The following is a 21,330-nucleotide window of genomic DNA, read 5'->3' on the forward strand; positions in this document are numbered from 1 at the left end:
AAAAAATGCGTGTTTGTTTATTTATGCATTTCGTTTACAGACATTTTGATTGACAGTTTTATCTTTTTCTATTTACAGGCTATATTTTGGTTATTATGTCCCTTTTATTTTCACAGTATTTAAATTTTATAATCACACGTTATGTACGGCTATTGCTTTCAATGTTTAAACACTTCAACTCAAATTGAAAAAAGGTTAACAATACTTCCAATAAAGCCTTTAGATTTTCATGACTATGTTAAAAATGTCACTCGCATAGTTCACCTAAAAATGAAAACTCTTGTCATTATTTTCTCACCCTCAACTTGTTCCAAGTGAGTTTCTTTATTCTGTTGAACACAAAATAACTTTTGAAGAAAGTGTGTAACCAAAAAGTTGTGGGCAACATTGACTTCCATAGGATTTTTTTCTCCCATACTTTGGAAGTCAACAGTTTGGTACCAATATCCTTCAAAATATGATCTTCACTTGTGTTCAGTAGGAGAAAGAAATACAGGTTTGGTACAACATGAGGGCGAGTAAAGGATAAGTAAATGAGTATGTTCCTGTTCTGAACCAGTGGATCAGGATCTTCCATTATTAACGGGAGTGGTCAGAGATGTGCTACAAGTACTGTGAATAAAGGTGATTAACTGAGCAATGTTGCCACCCATCATATTCACTTCACAGTATCAATGTGGAATAAAACATTCAGACATTGTATCAATGTTAAATGCATCTACAGCAGAACATTCTGTCTTGCCTGTTCATGAGATACATTTACTTTTATATTCACCCTGTAGATTTCAGGATATATTATTATGCTCCAGCGCTATTACTAGTACGTTGGCGCCAACTACTGGCCGTGATGAGAACTGAAATACTACAAACCAAACCAAACCAAAGCCAACCATTGATAACCTTTGAAATATGAATACAATAATCATTGTTCTTATCATTCATTTGAATCTATTACATATATATTCAGATTATTTTGACAACCAAGACAAATTCACATAATTTTCTACAGTGAACATTTTAGAGAGACACACTTTTCCTTAGTCCTTGGAATGTCCAACATCACCATATCATATCAGCATCATATTTAATCAATTCATATTGTTATAAACATCTTAAGGTTATTTATATATCTGGAAAGTGTCGATTTTGCTGTGGTTATGGTGCTGATGATCTCATGAAATTCTTTGAAGACACTTGCTATTGGTTGAAAAACTCAAACACAGACAGTAAATATGAAGTTCAATCAGTCCTTTACATTTTTCACAATGTACTAAACACAGTTCCTGACATGATATACTCTCATTTAAAGTGTACATACAACACTCTGCTCATATTCTGACATTTTTGAATGCCTAAATATGAGTTTCCTTCATCTTCGTTTTGGTTACAGTTTACGGTCAGTATTCCAGACCCCGTTTCCTTGCAGCATGAAGGGTGTACTTAGTGTTAGTGTGCTTCAGCTGCTAATACTGAAACCTAGAAAGTATTGCCACCACAAAATGTTAGTTATTGACAATATAGTCAAGGCCAAATGTTTGCAAACACCCTAAAGTGTGATCTGATACTGTGTACTTTCCTGCGAGTGTTAGACAAATAAATATGAACAAATCTGTTGAAGTGCATGCTTAATTTTGCATAATTATTTCCAAAAATCTGCACTGCATGCAGATGAGTAATACTTCACGATGTGCAATGTATTATTAATTCATCTACTTAACTAAATAAATGCGCAGTGGAGTTGTAGCTGGCGGTTTTAGCATGTTTGCACACATCTAACCATGACTCTAAATGGAGAATCTCAATTAAGCCGTAATGCATCACCTACACAACGACATTTACATTACCCTTGTGCTAAATAACTAAACAGGCGGCGAAAAAGAAATTCTCGCATCTAATAAATTAGCTTTGATCATTGTAATTTTGTAAAAGCAACATCAATGCACTGATCTGGATTGTATCTAGATTGCTAATGGAGCATGTTTGCACTGTTGAAACTACACAGCTCTTCATCTATACTACGGCTCAATGGAGGAACACAGTCTTGAGGGCATTCGGTCTCCATACTTCACGAGTAGCATGTGCTCCGAGTGTCTTTTATCACACACCGGTGGATTATTCATCATGGCTATCATACAGTTAACCTGAAGCAATCAGCAAAAGCTCTGAGGAAGAATCTTATCCCTGGTGAAGTGTTACATTCCCCAGATCATTAATGTTATTAGTGTCTTTCACTGTGACGTTTATAAAGTGCCTCTGTCTCTTGTGCTTAAAATGTTCTTTTTTCCCCCATGCAATGTGAATTTTCCCTGCTACGATACAGGTGTCCCAATGCCCCCATGAATACACTCCAAATTAAGATATACATGTATATACATGTGGGTGCCTTCTGAATCAGTATATTCCACATCTTTGAAACTCCTTGGAACGGGAAAGATGATTCGGATTGGCAAGCTGGTCCTGGTGGAAGAGAGGCCTCAAAAGATGGCAGAGCACTGGTTCCAGTCTTGTCTGTCTTTGGCTTCCCAGTAGCCTCCTCTGTACACGTAGCTGCTCTCACCTGTCTCTGTGTCAGTCCTTTTCTCAAACCACATTGGCTGGTACCTCTCCGCTTCTTTACCTGTCAAATCCAGGACAAGACATAATGAGATAAGAGAATACTACAGCTTTACTGCACGGTATGAGTGTTTGTGGTTCTGTCTTGCCTTCCTCTAGTGCGAGGTTGGCCTGCGCCTCTCTCTTCCTCCTCTCCAGTCTCTGACGCTCCTCCAGACGCTGTTTCTCAGCGTTAGCTTCGTCCCACAAGCCCGCCTCCATCAGCCGCTGGTCGGGCCGCAGACGGCTGTCAGTGGGAGCCACTCCATCCTCAGGCTCATTCAGAGTCAAGGCCAGAGAAGAGAAGAAATGCATGTTCTCGGCATTATCGCTGGAATTACAGCAGACAAAACGAGGGTATAGACCGAGCCATATATACTAAACAACATTAAAAAGAAATATATCATTTACACATTATAAATAATAAAAAGATAGATAGATAGATAGATAGATAGATAGATAGAAAAACATGAAAAATAGATAGATAGAAAAACAGACAATAGATGGATAGATAGAAAGAAAAACATATCCAGAAAGATAGAAAGAAAAACAGCTAGATAGATAGAAAGAAAAAACAGGTAGATAGATAGGAAAACAGATATAGATAGATAGATAGATAGATAGATAGATAGATAGATAGATAGATAGATAGATAGATAGATAGATAGAAAGAAAAACAGATATACTGTAGATAGATAGAAAAACAGATAGATAGAAATAAAGAAAAACAGATAGATAGATAGAAAGAAAGAAACAGGTAGATAGATATATAGATAGATAGGAAAACAGATATAGATAGATAGAAAGAAAAACAGATAGATAGACAGACAGATAGATAGATAGATAGATAGATAGATAGATAGATAGATAGAAAGAAAGAAACAGGTAGATAGATATATAGATAGATAGGAAAACAGATATAGATAGATAGAAAGAAAAACAGATAGATAGACAGATAGATAGATAGATAGATAGATAGATAGATAGATAGATAGATAGATAGATAGATAGATAGATAGATAGAAAAACAGATAGACAGACAGACAGACAGACAGATAGAGATAGATAGATAGATAGATAGATAGATAGATAGATAGATAGATAGATAGATAGATAGATAGATAGATGGATAGATGGATAGATTCTTACGGGAGAGAGTATTTCTTCCACAGTAGTTGTGGCGGTCGAGTCTGATAGACAGTTTTCTGCTTTCCCTCAGATCCTCCACAGCCGTGGCTGCTCTCGATGATCTTCGCACTCTCCATTTTATCATCCCACGTTCCAGAGAGAATGTAGTGTGCGCTGCCTTCCCCGTCCGTCACGACGCCTGTTACCTGGAGACGGGACACACAGACACACTCAGTACCCAGCAGAGGGCAGTGGCACACAGACTGAACAGAGGATGCACACACTGACCTTGCGGGGAACATCCCTGGAAAAATAGCTGTAAGGGGAGAATTTGAGGTGGCACGTGTCCTTGCTCCTGTGGTTCACTATTATAATGTCCCCAGACTGCATCGGGACAAAGAGTGTACATTAATAATGACGGAGCTGCAGTGATGAGAGCAGTTGTTTGCATTAGAATTAAGTGATATATATATATATATATATATATATATATATATATATATTAGAGTCTATTTTTAATGCATGCCTTGATGGAAAATTAATTTTAACTGCATTCCCCACTGATACAATCTATAACTGTAATAATAGCTTCCTGTTTCCTCTGAAGTGGGAATGATGGCGTGAAGACAGATGGAGGAGAACAGTGTCTACAGTGTCAACAGATAGTGTTGAAGATGAGTAATGCCACACCACGTGGGAGGACTCAAACCATAAATATTACTCAAAAATTAAAAAAATAAATAAATCATAATTTAATCACCCTCATGTTGCTGCAAACCAATGACTTTTTTCTTCCACTAAACCTGATATAACATAAAATGGTGCCATGTTGGATTTGAGAGCAACAATAAAGATTTTTATTGAATTTAAATCTGATTCTGAAATAAATAAATTGTACAGCTTCAGAAGACTTTTGACTATTGAATATTGAATTATGACTTATGAATATGGCATTGATATTGTTAACTAAAACTATTAAAATGTCTTCTTTAATTGAAATAAAGCTAAAGTTTTATTTATATATATATTATATAAACAAACAAAAATGACAAAAGCACAATAAAATATTGAAACTTACAGTAAAAAAGAAAAGAAACGATATAATAAAAAAGAATTCTAAATATTCATAAGTACTATCAATGCATATTAATAATACTGATACATATACAGTATATGGATTACTTTAATGATACTTTCATGGTGATTTTGGATTTGGAAACACAATTAAAGTGAGCGTAATACATAGAAGAGTAACACAGAAGAGTAATACGTACACATAACAAATTCAGAAAAAATACGAGAAAACCGATCACGTACTTGGTCAATCCACAGTTTGCCCACGATGATGTTGTGCACAGTGGAGGTCACCTTGCTCCACACATAGTGATTCCCACTGGCGTGGAACTTCAGGTGAATGTTGCCTGCAGAGAGCAGACAGAGGCAGAATGAGCAAATAATAGCATGAGGAGGAGAAATGTACCTGGAGATGAAAGCCAGCGAGGTTGACCCGCTCTAGAAACAGCTCGGAGCTGCAATAAACATTAATATAAAAGGCTCTGTAAAAATAGAAACCATTCCACAAATGACATTTTCCTTTGAAGTAACGTTTACCGGGAAGCAGCACATCTATATATACATTTGCATGTGTACAAAGTGAATCTAGGTAACAAGTATTTTAATTTAAAAATGTAATGTGATCACTTTTAAAACATTTATAGAGTTAACATATTATTACTGTTTTGTTCTGCTTTATATTCCCTCAAGGTTTTAAGGTAACTCTGGATTGTGTGCATAATAAAGTAGAAAAGTTGAAACTATTCAATAGTTTTGTGTGTGTGATGATGTGAATGTCCTTGAGAGGCGACTCATAGCTCATGGATCACCTAGTGGCATGATGGAGATGTATTTGCCACGAAATTTGCTGTCGATGGTGATCTCCTGCCACAGGGTCCAGCCTCGCTGCGAGACCACATGATGGGCAGCCGCCGGTGGGTGATGATTTATCTGAGAGAGAGAGAGAGAGAGAGAGAGAGAGAGAGAGAGAGAGAGAGAGAGTCAATATTGGGAAATATTACAATTTAAAATAACTTTTCTGTGATCAAAGCTGAATTTTCAGCATCATTACTCCATTCTTCAGTGTCACATGATCCTTCATAAATCATTCTAATATGATGACTTGATGATCAAGAAACATTTACTATTATTATCAATGTTGAAAACATTTGTGCTGCTTCATATTTTTGTGGAAATTTTGATCAAATAGAAAGTTCAAAAGAACAGCGTTTATTTGAAATAGACATCTTTTGTAAAATTATAAATATCTTTACTGTCTTTACAGTTATCAATTGAATGCATCCTCGCTGAATAAAAGTATTAATTTCTTTAAAAATCTCTACTGATCTACTGAACTAAGGTGCATAATAAGGATTTATTTATAACGTATTATCAATAATAATATTATTATTATCCTCATTTCTGATTTATTAAATTATTATGTAATGGATAATGTATAGCGAGGCGGTTGTTATATATAGCGAACACAACCCCGACAGGACGGAGGGGTCTTGAATAAGCCTGAAGGGGTTGTATTCGCTATAACAACCGCCTTGCTATACATTATCCCGCTTATTACACGGCTACCTACCAAAAAATCAATAATTTGACACAAAATATTGATTTAAAAAGGAGTTAATTGATTTAAAAACGAATGTATTGCTTCCGTTAAAGAACACTGTGTCCATGGCAACGCTCTGTTTTTCATGGCAACGGTGTGTTATACTTAGCAGCGGTGTGTTATCAAGAAATAACAGCCCGCATTCTACATTAGAATTTAACCAAGCCATGTAATAATATATTATAGTATACAGTGCTTAGCATAAGTAAACACACCCATGCTAAAGTTGACTAAAAAGAGGAATAAAAAATCATCTTTTGGAAATTTATCTTAACCCTCTGACGGTCTTCGTTTCGGAGTCACCTCCTGGGCCTTGGACCTATAAATTCAATTTCCTCCATCCCAGTAAAACCAATGCAATTTATTTTTGTTCTATAATATTTTTTCTTTTTAATTTTGTATTTTGAGAGAATTTGATTGAATTTATTCATATTTATGCAATATTTATGGTCTATTTTTGCCATTGAAAAAAATACAATTTTTTTATTATTATTATTATTATTTTTAATATAGAGTCTAGGCCTCCAAAAAAAAATGGTTGAAGCAGATTAGCGCCATCTGGTGAGAGTATGGAGAGAAAGCGTAGAACCATGTTGTAACCACTAGATGGCATAAACAGCACTCTATGAAGAGGCATGTGACTTCCCCAGCTGTTTAATGGACACATTTACTTTTTTTTTTTTTTTTTTTTTTGGATTTGAATATATATTTAAACAATCTCAAAAACTATTTCTTATCAAGTTTTAGATATATATTTTTTTAGAAATAGTGATTTAAAGTGTTAGTTTTTGCATTATGATTAGTCAAACCTAAACATTGTGTTAGAAAGCCTAGAAAAATTATCCTAGAGTGGAAATCACACAATCCACATAATATGTCATCATGGCTTAGTGATATAATGATGTTTAATATAAATATAAATATCTATTTTTTTTAATATATATATATATAAAAAATAAAAAAATAAATAAAAAATTCTCTCTAGATGTTTTAGAGTGTCACACCAAAAAAAGTAAAAAAAAATGTTTGGGTGAATTTTTGTGTTTTTGTCAATTTCCCATTAATTTCCTATGGGGGTAATTTTTGACCAAAGACCACAAGTGTGACTATTTTTTTTATGACCACTTAGCATGCTCGGATCATGACCTCAATTTTTTTGTGTGTTCACATATATAATGCCATAAAAGTCACCAAGTTTCGTAACATTCAGATGAAGCTGTGATTTTTAAAAATTCAAAACATATTTTTTGTAATCTGAATTTATTGGTGTGTATGTGTATAAAAGTGTGTTTGTATGTGTGTGTGTGTGGGTGGGTGTGTCTGTTTTGCACTCTTGATGTTATAGAGTTTCCCCCCTTTCCTGCGGTGTACTTTTTTTTAGGATTGTGTCCGATTTGTAGATTGTACACACAAAAATTAGCCACTTAGCATGCTCAGATCATGACCTCAATTTTTTTTTTGTATTCACATACCTAATGCCATAAAAGTCACCAAGTTTCATAACATTCAGATGAAGCGTGATTTTTAAAAAATCAAAACAGAAAATATTTCGGTCAGAACCGACCGAGAACCGTCTGAGGGTTGCCTTCATTTAAAAAAAATTAGGAAAACTCCAACCTTTAAGAACACCAATTTTCTTTGTGAATGAATAATGTATTGTAAATAAATAAATGTTGTTCCTTAAAATACAGGGTGCATAAGTCAGGACACTGCTATGTTAAATTCCCATAGAGGCACGCAGATTTTTATTTTTAAAGGCCAGTTATTTCATGGATCCAGGATACTATGCATCCTGATAAAGTTCCCTTGGCCTTTGGAATTAAAATATCCCCACATCATCACACACCCTTCACCATACCTAGAGACTGGCATTGGGTACTTTCCATAAGATCATCTCTCAATGCAAATCAAACCAGATATTAGGCTAACTGAAATCAAGCCATGCCAATCTCTAGGTTTTAGTCAACTTTAGCATGGGTGTTCACTTATGCTAAGCACTGTATAATCAAATGAATATTTGTGTATTATGAGTGTGGTTTGGGACCTGTTCACAAATGGAGCGGTATCCGTACTCCTCCATGCGGTCCAGCTCATAGGTCTCTCCCAGCAGAGGGTTGAAGGGTTTCCCTGTGCGGTGGATGGTGGTTGAATAGGACGAGACGGAGAATGCGGACACCAGACACATCTGCTCCAGAGAGGAGTCGCAGCGTGCCGCCCGGTCCAGGAGCTCGCTGTACTCAAGATCCTCCGTCAAACGCTGCAGCATCGACAGCGGCTCGTTGAAGTTCACCTGGAAGTGAGGATTCAGACGCACGCAAATCCCTGTGAAGATTCAGATATCAACAGCTACACAACACACCAGATCTGAGACTCCTCTTACAGGCATGGGGATCTTGGAGAGCTCCTTGCCAATGCAGTTCTTCATGATGCTCCACAGGTTCAGGGAGTAGTTGGGCTTATCTGGGATGCGACAGCGTCTGCCCCTGCGCAAGTAGCTACCAGAACTGTCCTGTAAACACAGAGAAAACACTCTAGTGAACAAACACAAGGGACAGTTCACCCAAAAATTCAAATCATGTCATCATTTACATCATCATCGTTTTTGCCGTTCCAAACCCATAAGACTTTTTCATCTTAAGAACACAAATGAAGATATTTTTTAATAAAATCTGAGATATCTGTCCCTCCGTTGAAACCATATTCACCCGTTTTGACGCTTCAAAACATTCATAAAGAGATTGTGATATAAAATCCAGTGTCGCATGAAGGTAGAATAATTTTGAGACTGCAGAAGTCAATAAAAGTTGCATTTTCAGTTGAATGTGGGGAAACCACTTGAAACATTTGTTGTGTTGAGCTATTTCAATTACTTTTGTTTGATTTGTTCATTGCAAACAGTTGAGAGTCTGTACATTTTGCCAATAAACCTGATTTGCAATGGGGGTTGAATAATTTTGAATAAATATATAAAACTCTGTAAATATATTTACTGTTGCTTTTGCTTTTGATAAATGCAATAAAAGTATTAATTTCTTACAAACTAAGGAGTTAAGTATAAAGTATTATTATTAATATTATTATATTTAATATAATCTTATGAACTGTCCCTCCACTTTGACGCTTCAAACCGTTCATAAACAGATCATAAAAAAAATCCATCAATCACTTTATATGATGAGCAGATTGAATTTAGGCTCTTATTCTTTATAAAGTTTTTAGAGCATCAAAGTGGTAGTTGTGTAGACTGTCAATGGAGGGACAGAAAGATATCTGATTTCATTAATAATATCTTCTTTTGTGTTTCGATTCGAAGATGAACAAAAGGCTTATGGTTCTGGAATGACATGAGGGTAAGTAAATAACCGAATTTTAATTTTTGGGTAAACTAACCCTTTAATTAAGGTAGTTAACATTATTTGTCATGTGTGGTTTAGTTTGGATATGTTGTGATTAAACAAAAGCCCAATCCTACATTGTCGCCCTGGCTCCAATTACTGGATAAACTTCCACTGGTCACGCTCTGGTTACTGCTCAAGTGTCTGAGAGACACACAGAGAAACACAAGAGAAGGATGAAACGGGAGATCATTATTCAGGCACAGAGTAGTTCCAAATAGATAGCATTACTTTATTTTGGCAAAGAACTGCCATTTATACAGGGAAAGGCCATCTAACTGACATGAAAACCCATAATTCATTTTGTTTTACACGCCACTTAGGGGCAGGTACATCTGAAATCGATGACACCTAAACATTTTTTTTGAATAATAGTGCACCAGTTTCAGTGCACAAATGATAATTAACTGAAAAAGCTAAAACAATTGTGTAGATTATCCTGAGCTAGTAAAACCTGGGCACTCTGATTTCCAGAAATTGCGAACAGTCGGCCAATCAAATCTGATCTTGTTATGTTATCAAGCTCTTTTCCTTTTATATGCATCAGATGGTCTGTGATTTGATTGTGGGTGTGTGTCTAGTTCAGTGAGTAAAAGCCATCAACTATATGATCTATATATGAACCTGTGCTGTGAGTGATCCTCTGCAGGCACTGTGATGAAGGCTGGAGAATCTTCCATGGCATCAAAGAACTCTATGTCTTCATTCTCTTCACTGGATTCCCCCTCCGGTGTTCGCTCCGCCACTTCTGAAGGGCAACACATGCAAAATCTCACAGCGTTATTACAAATGCAGTTTAATAATAAACATAGAAATATTTACACTACCATTCAAAAGTTTGGGGTCATTAAGTTTTTGAAAAAAGTCTATTATGTTCACCGAGACTGCAGTTATTTGATCAAAAATACAGTAAAAATAGTAATATTGTGAAATAATATTCCAATTTAAAATAACTGTTTTCTATTCTATTTGTTCTTTTTGGAGCATGACGGCCAAAGTTTACTCTTCACGCTCATTGTAGAGAAAAAGTAGCTTGGACATTCTGCAAAACAATTTCTTTTGCGCTCGACGGAAGAAAAAAGTCTCACTATTGTGTGTACTGGGCGCTTCCCTCCAGGCTCTCTCCAGATTGTTGTGCTGTTTGGCTAGCTGCTCGATGGTCTCCTCCAGGTGGTGGCGCTGTTCCCTTTCATACTGCAGCACACGCTGCCACCGCCGGCTGTGAGTCTCCGCTAGATCCACAAAGTCCTGGCAGGCCTGATCCGAAAACCAATCATTTAGATTCATCATTCATTTAATTTCGTTTAGTATGCAGTCAACTGTAAGACTCACATTGATCATAGCATTGGAAGTGATGCGGAAGAGAGTGGCTCGCTCGTTCACGGTCTTCAGCTTATCGGCGCCGTCGCTGGGGGTTCGCAGGTCCTCTAGTTCGCTGAGGGAGCGCTGGAGGGCGGCACCGTGCTTCCCTATGAGCTCATTGCAGGTGCTGAGGTCTTCAAGCTTGCTGGCCAGAGTCTTGAGCGCCCCCTGGATCAGAGCACGGTCCGGCTGGGCTAGTGGACCCTCGTCACCAGAGTCATCTGCAGAAAAGACATAAATGGAGAGATAGACGGAAAATTGATGAGAAGATTTCACAGGCTAATTTTTTTGCTTCAAATTTGATGTGATGATATGGCCAAAATCTATATATCATGAGTAATTTTATTTCACGATACTGATATACAGTATATCACAATATAGTTGTTTTTGCTTTAAATAAGGTTTTTATGACATCTACATTTTTTATAACAACCATGTTATATTATTTATTTCAACCATGATTATTGTCACCATTTTCAATATCGTAAAAAAACTACTAGCCTAAGTATAAAAAATAACTTTCAAGCTTACTAAAGACAAGTAAACAGTGATAAAAAAGAACAAAGAAACAAATTAAATTAATATAGACGTTCCTGAAAAACTATAAGCTCTAGAAACATATTGTATAAAGTAATCATATTTATAATAAAAAACATACTCCTCACTGTATGAATCAAACATACATTTATTCTTAAATGTCTTATTTATTATTTAAGTTACAAAAGTGATTCAGTCAAGAGCAGTGAGACATGTTCTCTCTTTTGTTCTTTGATTAACATTAATGACAGACGCCAGCAGGGTTATTAGGCCGCTGTCACTTTAAGACTGAATCCACAGATCCAATCAGAAACCATCTCTCTGACAGCGCAAGCATAATGAAAGAAATTCTCTTTGCTTACTGTGCTTAAACACTTTAAAATCACTTGTTTTTAAACTGCAATGCTTAAAAAAAATACATGCATATAAGCAACCTCACGAGAGTGTAACCGTGATAGAGATGATAGACCGAAATCTCTACCGGTTAACCGTGTCTATCCGTATATCGCCCACCCCTACTGCCCGAAGCATGGCAACGCACTGAAGGGTCTCGTTCCCTTCTCAGGGAACTGGGGTTACATGCGCAACCCTAAGATGTTCCCTTTTGAGGGAACTCCACACTGTATCAGTTTCTGGACATGAGAGTAATGGGTCTAATAAATCTCCATTTTGTGGAGGATTGGAGTTATTTGCAAAGCAAGCTTCCAAATCCAAAAATTGTACTTGAGTGCAATGGTGCTATCAGGAGAATCCCAAAAAAGAGAATACCCTTATCAGACAGCTCCCAACCCTCCACCTACAATCCCCTCTATTGACTTGACTTGAGGGATGGGTCCCACGGCACAATTTTGAATAATACTTACAAAAATAATAAGGTTTTTATTTTATTTTATTTTTTATGTTGTCTTTATCATATGGTTTTCCTCACAGAGTTAAAATATATAGCTGCATTTAAATTTTAGAAATGGGTTTCTTGCAAGGGGATCATCATATGTTGGTGTCCTTGGCATTTAAATTATGAGAATTTCTGTATCCACTTTTTGTTTGTTTTTTGCAAATGAAGGGATGGTTCAAAATTTCTTCCTGTGGTAATCGAAAGTACGGCACATTCCTTTAAATAAATGAAGTTATTGTGTCTTATGATGTTCTGCAGCCAACAGAGATGATCAAATTTACTGCAGTCCTACAGGCTGAACTAAAATACGTTTATAAATAGCACAGACGTGGCGCTGGAGGGCTCTGACGTGACAGCTGAGAATTTACACAGTCCTTTTGTGGAGGTCTTTTCAATTACAAGCGTATTTTCCAGCTAAGCTTTAAATGGATGCTGAGAAATGACCACAGAGATGGACCGAGGAGATGGCCGTCGGAGACAGCGAGAAAGAGAGAAAGATAACAAGTTCTAGCAGAAAAAAAGGAGAAATATCCAGATTTAGATGTCATTGGAGAGTTGAAGGACATCACAATTGAATGTGGGCAGTAGGTGATGGAATGAGCGAGTGTGAAAGAGAGGCGTCATAATAACCAACAGCCCATTCAAACACCATTTCTGTGAATGAACATGGTTACCATGGAAACTAGGTCCCACGCAATTGGAAGGACGGCTATTTTTAGAAGCTATAGAGATGAAAAACCCAAAGGGGCTAATGCGTCTCGCTTTGCCTACTCTCTCACACAACATGGCCATCATCACTCACTGGCAAACAGACGAGCACAGGCTGTAAATCACCTCTTGTGTGACGCAAGACATTTTTTGAAGCACTTGCTTGTAGGAGCCTGAGGCAGATACACAGAGACGAGCAGTCGACATGCTGGCACACTGTTCACTGAAACTTAGTCTATCTGTACATCAGTTGCGTAGAAGTGTGACCTTTAAATGACCTGCTGCTCCCTGATCAGATCATCAGGTGATGTATATGTGCTTATGATTATATGCGTCTATACATAATATACTCACTACTGTTCAAAAGTTTGGGCTCAGTAATGTAAAAAAAAAGTATACTTATTCAGCCGCACATTAAAACAAATCTGACAGTAAAGACATTTATAATGTTTTTTTTTATTCAAATAAATGCTGTTCTTGAGAATTTTCAATTCATCAAAGAATCCGGAGACAAATGTATCACGGTTTCCACAAAAATATTAAGCAGCACAACTGTTTTCACATTAATAATAATGTATTATTAATAATGTATTAATAATATGAATAGTATTAGTAATAATAATGTATTATTTGTAAGTGTAACGGCTCTAAAATAAACAAAAAAATTGATTTCCAAACATTTAAATAGTAACTTTTCACATTATTGCATTATCAATTGTTCATTGTAGTATTATTATATAGTATTAGTATTAATTTGTTTTATGTAGTATTATGATTATGTATTGTGTCAAAAAGCAAAAAACATAATAAAACAATAATTACTATGGTTCTGAACACAATCTGTATCTTATTGGCCATATCTTGTGTCACATCAAAAAATGATGTCCATTCATTATAATTGTAACGGTCACCAGCTGGAGTGCCCTTGAGAGCCACCGGATCATTCCCTCTCAAACTACATTTCCCATAACTCACTGCCCGACTCTTCATCCATTGTCGCATTCACCTGTGTCTCATTATCTTGTGTAGCTCACCCCATATAAGCCTGGTTTTCTCATTCATTATCTGCAAAGTCTTAGTGTTACACTGCAATCCCTGGTTTCATGTCTCTTGGTTTCGGATTTCTTCCCTGTCCCGTGGATTACTCTTTTGCCCGTGTTCCCGGCCTTGTTGTGTTTGTCTGTATGGACTGCCTGCCTGTGTTTGACCCTGCCTGTACTTTGGATTACGTCTTTGGATTACCCTGTTCAATAAATGCTGCATTTGGATGACAATAATAAAATAATGCATGTCGTTGCAACATACAACGGAAAAACTTTACTTTATTTTTATTTCATTAAACACTTTTCACTCAGGAATTGCTAGTACATTTCACAAACAGTAACGAAGAAACGGCAAGTATTGAATTGACCGTTCGCAAAGACCCGCCCCCCTTAGTTACTGTCGCTATGTCCGACAAGATACGCCGCTCTCACGCCACACCATGTTCTCACGCAGTGAAAAATACATCGCGGAGCAGAGAGGAGACTGACAACACACTGACAAACTTTTTGGTTACTTTTGTATTAAACATATTAAACAAGTTTCAAATTTGGTAATTTTTTTAAAGAAATGTAAACAATAAATACCGTTTTGTGGCTCTTTAATGTGTCGTGACAGATCACTGTAGAGCATCAGTTAAAGCTGCTCGTGAACCGATCATCTCTTCCTTCTAGTTCATTTATAGCATCAAATAAACATGAATGAACATAAGTAGGAATGTTGTTTTAACCGCGGAAAGGCGTCAGTACACTCCGCTTTTCAAGTTCAAATTCTCCCATGTTAAACTACTAACTCTCCTGACTGCTTTGTCCGACAAAATGGCGGATGGTGAAGTATGATTGGTCAGTCAATCAAGCTCCCTGCGAAGGGTCAATTAAACATGTCATTTTTTAGTAAGGCTGAAACAGTATTTTCTTGTAAAACGTACTCCAATAAACTTTGTTTCATTTCCAATTTCGTAAACTATAGATCTACAAATAGATGAATGTCTAAGTAAGATCAAAATTATATAATTTTAAAAACCATATACTTTTTTCAAAAATATTTGTATTTATTAGTATTGTTGTTGTTCAAACTAAATAATTAGCTGACTTTCTTTGTTCATGCTACTTTTTATTACATTTGTTAGAAGAACTGCAAGTTGAATGTTTTTTTTACAGTGCCGAACCACAGCTGCAAAGATTACATGATTCAATCTTTCCATCCAAACTGCATCTAAGCCAAAGCATTTTAAACCCAATCCAAGCAAAATATCGCAATTTTATGCCTGCCAAGAAAACAATGGGGAAAAGTGGATTAGCGTGGCTCTCCAGAGAGCGAGAACTCCTCCAGTCTGTTGAGACACACATGACTCCTGCCTGCCCGCGGTGCTCATCTTCCATCAGAGCGAGTCCTGAAGGAGGGATTCGGGCGAATTAAAATCGAGCGAGTGAGAGAGGCTCGCTCAGCCTCAGTGGGCGTAAGAGGAAAAGCACCAGCGCTGGAGAATAATCAGAGATCACCTTCCCCTGACCCGCTGGAGAGAGACGAGTGACTCATCCCTGACTAACCACACCTAACAGGGAACATTCAAAGTGTGGAGACCAACATCAATGGAGGCGCAGCGAAGAAAAGCCTACAACGATCTTCGAAAAGTTCACTGGCAGTCTGACTACAGTTTGGCCCATCAGCCTGCTTACTTCATATCACAGATAATCTGAGTTGTGTTGTAAGTTTCTCACAGTACTGTACAGTAGAGTGAGGTCCTGACAAACCAGACTTAAAGAAACTTAGGAGTTTTGACACCAAGAACATGCTAGCAACGCCCTGAGAAACACAACACCGCACATTTCTTTCAGAAAATGTAGTTATAAACCCTGGCTATACCGCATATCATGCTGTTGTGAAGTCAAACATGGGCTCAATTGGTTCCCAATGCAAATCCTGAGATTTAGCTGTAAGCTCTAAATGTATTTGGTCCATTAAAGAGCAAGCGACCACATGCGAACATCAAGTTACCTGATAGGAATCGACTGATACAGTAGCCACAATGTGCTTAGAGCATCTATAAAAATAGACTCATTCCCGTAACTGATCATAAAAAGCATATTTAACTTAACTGAAATTAGGATGTAAAACAAACTATTCCACTAAACTCAAGTAGTACTCAAATAAAACACTGGCTAAAAAAACATCTATGAACTAAACACTAAACAAAAGACATGTTTTTGCATAAATGCCACTCCAGCATATATGTATTCATAATTTGTCCTACCTTTTCTCGACAGGATGGAAACACTGATAAATACGGAGCAAATGCTTATGCTGTGAAGATGATGTTCAAATCTTTTTGCATGAAAGCGTGAAGCAGCGTTCCCTCTCGGTCACCTTCCAAGCTTCCCTCCCATCGCTCGCGCTCCTGTTTTCCTTCTCTCCCTCCCTCTTTCCCTTCACATTCTCCATCCTGCACAGTGGGCGGAGCTAACGTGCTCGTCACTTCATTCAGTAGCAGATGAAATGGTCCAAGCGGGAAGGTGTTGCAGCATGCATATTAATCACATTCGGGGATAAAAGAGTCGTGTAAATGCAATAACGTAGAAGTCGTCGAAAACACAATCAAAATGATCAGTGCTTTTAAAATATCAAAGATATGTTACTTACTGTTCTTTATGTTTTCATAAGCTTTGTTAAGAAAAAAGACGGAATTCTGAGGATAGAAATAAAAAGTAAGACGTGCACTGCCTTATTTATTTAAAATGAAACCTAATTAAATGTAACACAAACATAACACATTTAAAACATAATATTTATGAGTAAATAATAATTACTTAGTATATAATTGTGGATTTATGAATACTTTAAATATGAAAGGAAAAATAAGCTTAAAAAACCATGAACAATGCTACCCCCTAGTGGCGTTTGGCTAAAAAAGAAAAGGCACAAAGTTTTGCCTTAAATGGTAAAGGGGGATAAACAAGTTGTTTATTATATAAGATATTTTTTAGGGATATACGAGAGTCAGACATAATTTAAATTATTATGTTTTCTGTAGGACATAATTGTGTTCATGTTCACAGCCTTTACATATGAGATTAATATTTTCTACATAACTTGCACTGCAAAAAAATGTAATTCTTGTTTGGTTCTATTATATACAACAATATTGCGTTTATCATAAGCAGTTTTGCCTTCTGCTCGAGCTCTTTAAAGCAGGATGGATTCTGATTGGCTGTCAATGTTTTTAAAGGAAACAATCTTTTTCTGAAGTGATTCCAAGGTCATCGTTTCTCTGTGCCTTTATGGTCATAGTTGTGGTGTGAACTCTGTTATTCTTTTACATATATAACGATTTTTAGAACTATATCGTTATCATTATAAATATCTTTCTTGGTCTGAACGGGCCTTAAAGGTTATTATGAGAAGTTAGGAATGCAGACCCGTTTAAAAATAATGTATATGGCTGAGATTGCTGTATTATTAAAGCCTGAACAACAAGAAAGATTATTGAGACAATAACAATCGAATACGTGCACACTTCTCATTCTTTATTATGACTATTTGACACATTTTTTAATATAAGAAATGTAAGAAAAAATATCCATATTTATAACTTTATAAACTGTATTCATTGGGCTTCCGGTAACCGCCGTACACGAGTCTAGTTCTGTCGGAAGAGTGACCTCTGACCCGAAACATACACCTAGGATGGCTTGAGGGTGAGTAAATTATGGGATCATTTACATTTTTGGGTGAACTATCCCTTTAAATGCTCGAGCTCTTTAAAGCAGGATGGATTCTGATTGGCTCTAAAATGTTTTTATCATCAGCTGGAAAGAAATAGTTCTGAAAGTGATTCCAGTGACTTTGTTTCTCTGTACCGTTATCTTGTGGTGTGAGTGAACTCTGCTTTCTTTTATATACAGAACGATTTTTAGAACTATATCTTTACCGTTAACGTTAGTTATCGTCCTTGGTGTGAATCCGCCTTTATAGGCTTGGAACGTCTGAGAAGTGACGTGCTGTAATCTGGTGACTGTCGGCATCGGTCAGTGTGATCAATAATATTGTTGAATATTAAATGTCTCCAACCAAGCAAGCCAAAGCCAAGGCAACGTTGCACTTATGAAGTGCATCCTGGGATGCTTTCCGTTGGCACTGTGACAGGACTCACCTGAATGGGGCATCATTTGAGTGGCGTTTGCTTTGGCCTGTTGCAGAGCAGAAACCCAGCGCTGGCACTCGCCCTCTGTATAGGCCTTCAGGTGGTAGCTCCGCCCCCCACTTGTCAACACGAAGTGATAGGTGTCGCCCATCTCTATGTGCACCGTCGCCAAGGTAATCGTGCCTCGGCAGGTGTGCGCCATTTCTGCTTGAGTCCTAAAGACAAATCCACACAACGGCATGGGTTAAAGGAGCAACTAGCTGAAAGTCATTTGACAGAGTCACACTATCACAAACACACACACATATACTAGTGCAGTGATATATCCGCCAGACTGAATACACTTATTAACATAACAGTGTCAGTTCCAACATCTACCAGCAGCCTTGTCAATCATTCATGCGTATTTTCTGTGCAAATACTTATGAATTAATTTATACTTGAGTAATTATTGTGTAAAATAATTTTCAATTGTGTTATTTTGGGTGAATTTATTATTGTAAGTAATTATTGTGTAAAAATTTGAATTTAGTTTTATTATTTTATTATTATGAGTGAATTTATTATTGTGAGTAGCATATGCTGTAAAACATAATTTACTTTTGTTATTTCATTATTATGAGTGAATTTATTATTGTGAGTAATTATTGTGTAAACATTATCATTTACTTGTATTATTATTGGTGAATTTATTATTATGATTAATTATGCTATAAAACATAATTTTGTTTTATTACTTTATTATTATGAATGAATTTATTATTTTTAGTCATTTTTTAGTAAAATAATAATTATTATTTTATTATTATTAGTGAATTTATTATTGTGAGTAATTACTGAATAACACAATTATTTATTTGTATGATTTTATTATTATGAGTGAATTTATTATTGTGAGTAATTATGTTATAAAATATTTTTTATTTTTATTATTTTATTATTATTGGTGAATTTAATATTGTGAGTAATTATTGTGTAAACATAAGCATTTACTTTTATTATAGGGGAATGTATTATTGTGGGTAATTATTATGTAAAAAAACAAGAATGTAGTTTTATTATTTTGTTATTATGAGTGAATATATTATTATTCACTGAATATTATTCAGTGTAAAATCATACTACATTTTATTTTACTTTATTTACTTATTGAATTGCAGTAATTTGCTATTACATTGTATTTTATCTTATTTATGTTCGATTATTGGTACCCTGCTCATATCAGCGTTGCCGTTAGACACTGAAAGTTCCAGACTGACAGACAAATATGACATGCTGGCTGCAATAAATAACTGCAGGATTTCTGAGTCCATAAATGCAGAATCAGAGCCTCGTTAATATCAAATCCATACTAAATCCAGATACACTGCAATAGCAAGACATCATTTACTGCAGCATTACAGTCACACTTCAGTACAAGCTGAAGGGTATACAAAAGCATAATGTAATGAGAATAATAATGTTAATAGCGTTAAAAATACAATAAAACACCAAGCATTTTTAATTCAGGAAAACAGAATGTCCCAAAGGTCTGTAATGAAATGAAGGCAAATGTACTTGAATTGAGCATTTAAACTGCTGTATAGAGATGGACAGATGTCCCACTGAAGCACAATTTGATCTTTGACACATTCAGATCATGCTGGAGAACACGATCATCAACTTGAAGAGTTCATGCCAATTTTGTAAATGAGAAAACAGAGGTAGCCTATCACTAGTGTTCTAAGACCCCAGTTCATATAAATACACTGCATAATGTATATTAAATAGTGTTTTTCTGTCAGGCCCTTGCAGAAGCGTGGAAACTTGATCTAGGCTAGTTGCTTCAGATGTCCCCATTACTAATTATAAACAGGAGAGGCATTGTTGTAGCATGGATGGACAGCTGAGAAATGACTTGTGCTGTAACCTGCGGTGCCCACAGGTGCCAACACAGGCAAGAGGCCTTTTAATGCAAACTTCTGCGCAACTCTACCTCAGTTAAAAGTCAGATAATGTACGTACCGTGGCCGGTGAAAGGGGTGACACAGCAAAGTCACGCGCGCCGAGAGTCTCGAGCGCTCCTCGTGCGCATCAACTGAAACGCAGTGCACGTACCTGTAATAAGACAGGAGGCCGTTACTCAGGACGAACCACCGGCGCTGGTAGCCCTTCAGGTAGTTTGTCCATTTAAAGAGCCATCCTTTATAAGTGTCCGGGCCGGGACCCTGCACACCTGAAGGAGACGGAAGGGTCCGCACCACCAGTTCGGTCATATTGAGGGTTGTCCGCGGGGATAAGCGCGCGCGCGCTGCTGCTGTCTCTCTCACCGCTGCGGATCGCGCGCCAGACACCTCACCTGCCTTCGCATGTATGCAACACGTTTAGGGCATGAGCGAGGAGTCAAATTTGCGGTCACTGCGAGGAGAGGCGGCGCTTCTGAGAGATATGATGGAAAACTGATGCTACTGGGGGAACCAACACAGTGGATGACGTAGATGCCTCGCGGACGCACAGACCGCTCAGAATCTGCCATATGACGTAAAGACATTAGTGAGGAGAGCGGATGCGAGGATGCACAGGCTTTTAAAAGCTCAAGGATAGGCTATACATCCCGAGATAAGCTTGACAGAATGCAGGGCTGCATCCGATATCGATTAGATTCTTGATCCTTGCATTAAGGCATTTGGTGTTGCAGTCATGCGGTGTTTTTCTGTTTAAAATCGTCTTACTGACCAGATCTTGGACGCAGTTATCTGTACTATCCGCAAGGTGGCGCTACATCGAATATGTTACAGCTTACTTGCATTCATGCTCCAAAACTTTATCCCTGGAGCATAAAACTACATTTTTTTCAACACAAGGAAAAAAATATCAC

General features: G+C 36.9%; 1 protein-coding gene across 1 annotated transcript; it reads right to left on the minus strand.

The window, feature by feature from the left end:
* On the minus strand, nucleotides 1-21,136 carry osbp2a (oxysterol binding protein 2a). The gene is made up of 14 exons (XM_079600682.1): nucleotides 20,571-21,136; nucleotides 18,483-18,688; nucleotides 11,122-11,372; nucleotides 10,878-11,046; nucleotides 10,414-10,537; nucleotides 9,867-9,933; nucleotides 8,775-8,903; nucleotides 8,439-8,684; nucleotides 5,604-5,724; nucleotides 5,038-5,141; nucleotides 4,009-4,104; nucleotides 3,742-3,926; nucleotides 2,703-2,923; nucleotides 1-2,617 (listed from the first exon to the last, which is right to left on the minus strand). Exons 1-14 carry the CDS (start codon nucleotides 20,726-20,728, stop codon nucleotides 2,475-2,477), a joined length of 2,220 nt encoding a protein of 739 aa, XP_079456808.1. The 5' UTR covers nucleotides 20,729-21,136; the 3' UTR covers nucleotides 1-2,474.
* Nucleotides 21,137-21,330: the final 194 nt, after the last annotated feature.

The sequence above is a fragment of the Phoxinus phoxinus genome (genome assembly GCF_949152265.1).
Source record: "Phoxinus phoxinus genome assembly, chromosome: 23".
Classification (NCBI taxonomy): Eukaryota; Metazoa; Chordata; class Actinopteri; order Cypriniformes; family Leuciscidae; genus Phoxinus; species Phoxinus phoxinus.

What these genes read in the sequence shown, in the direction of transcription:
- osbp2a (XM_079600682.1), bottom strand. Translation starts at nt 20,728, where the DNA reads ATGACCGAACTGGTGGTGCGGACCCTTCCGTCTCCTTCAGGTGTGCAG. An exon ending in GAGGATCACTCACAGCACAG is followed by an intron (nt 9,934 to 10,413) that starts GTTCATATATAG and finishes TGTGTCTCTCAG; the next exon opens with ACACTTGAGCAGTAACCAGA. An exon ending in CATCTCCATCATGCCACTAG is followed by an intron (nt 5,142 to 5,603) that starts GTGATCCATGAG and finishes TGCTCTCTGCAG; the next exon opens with GCAACATTCACCTGAAGTTC.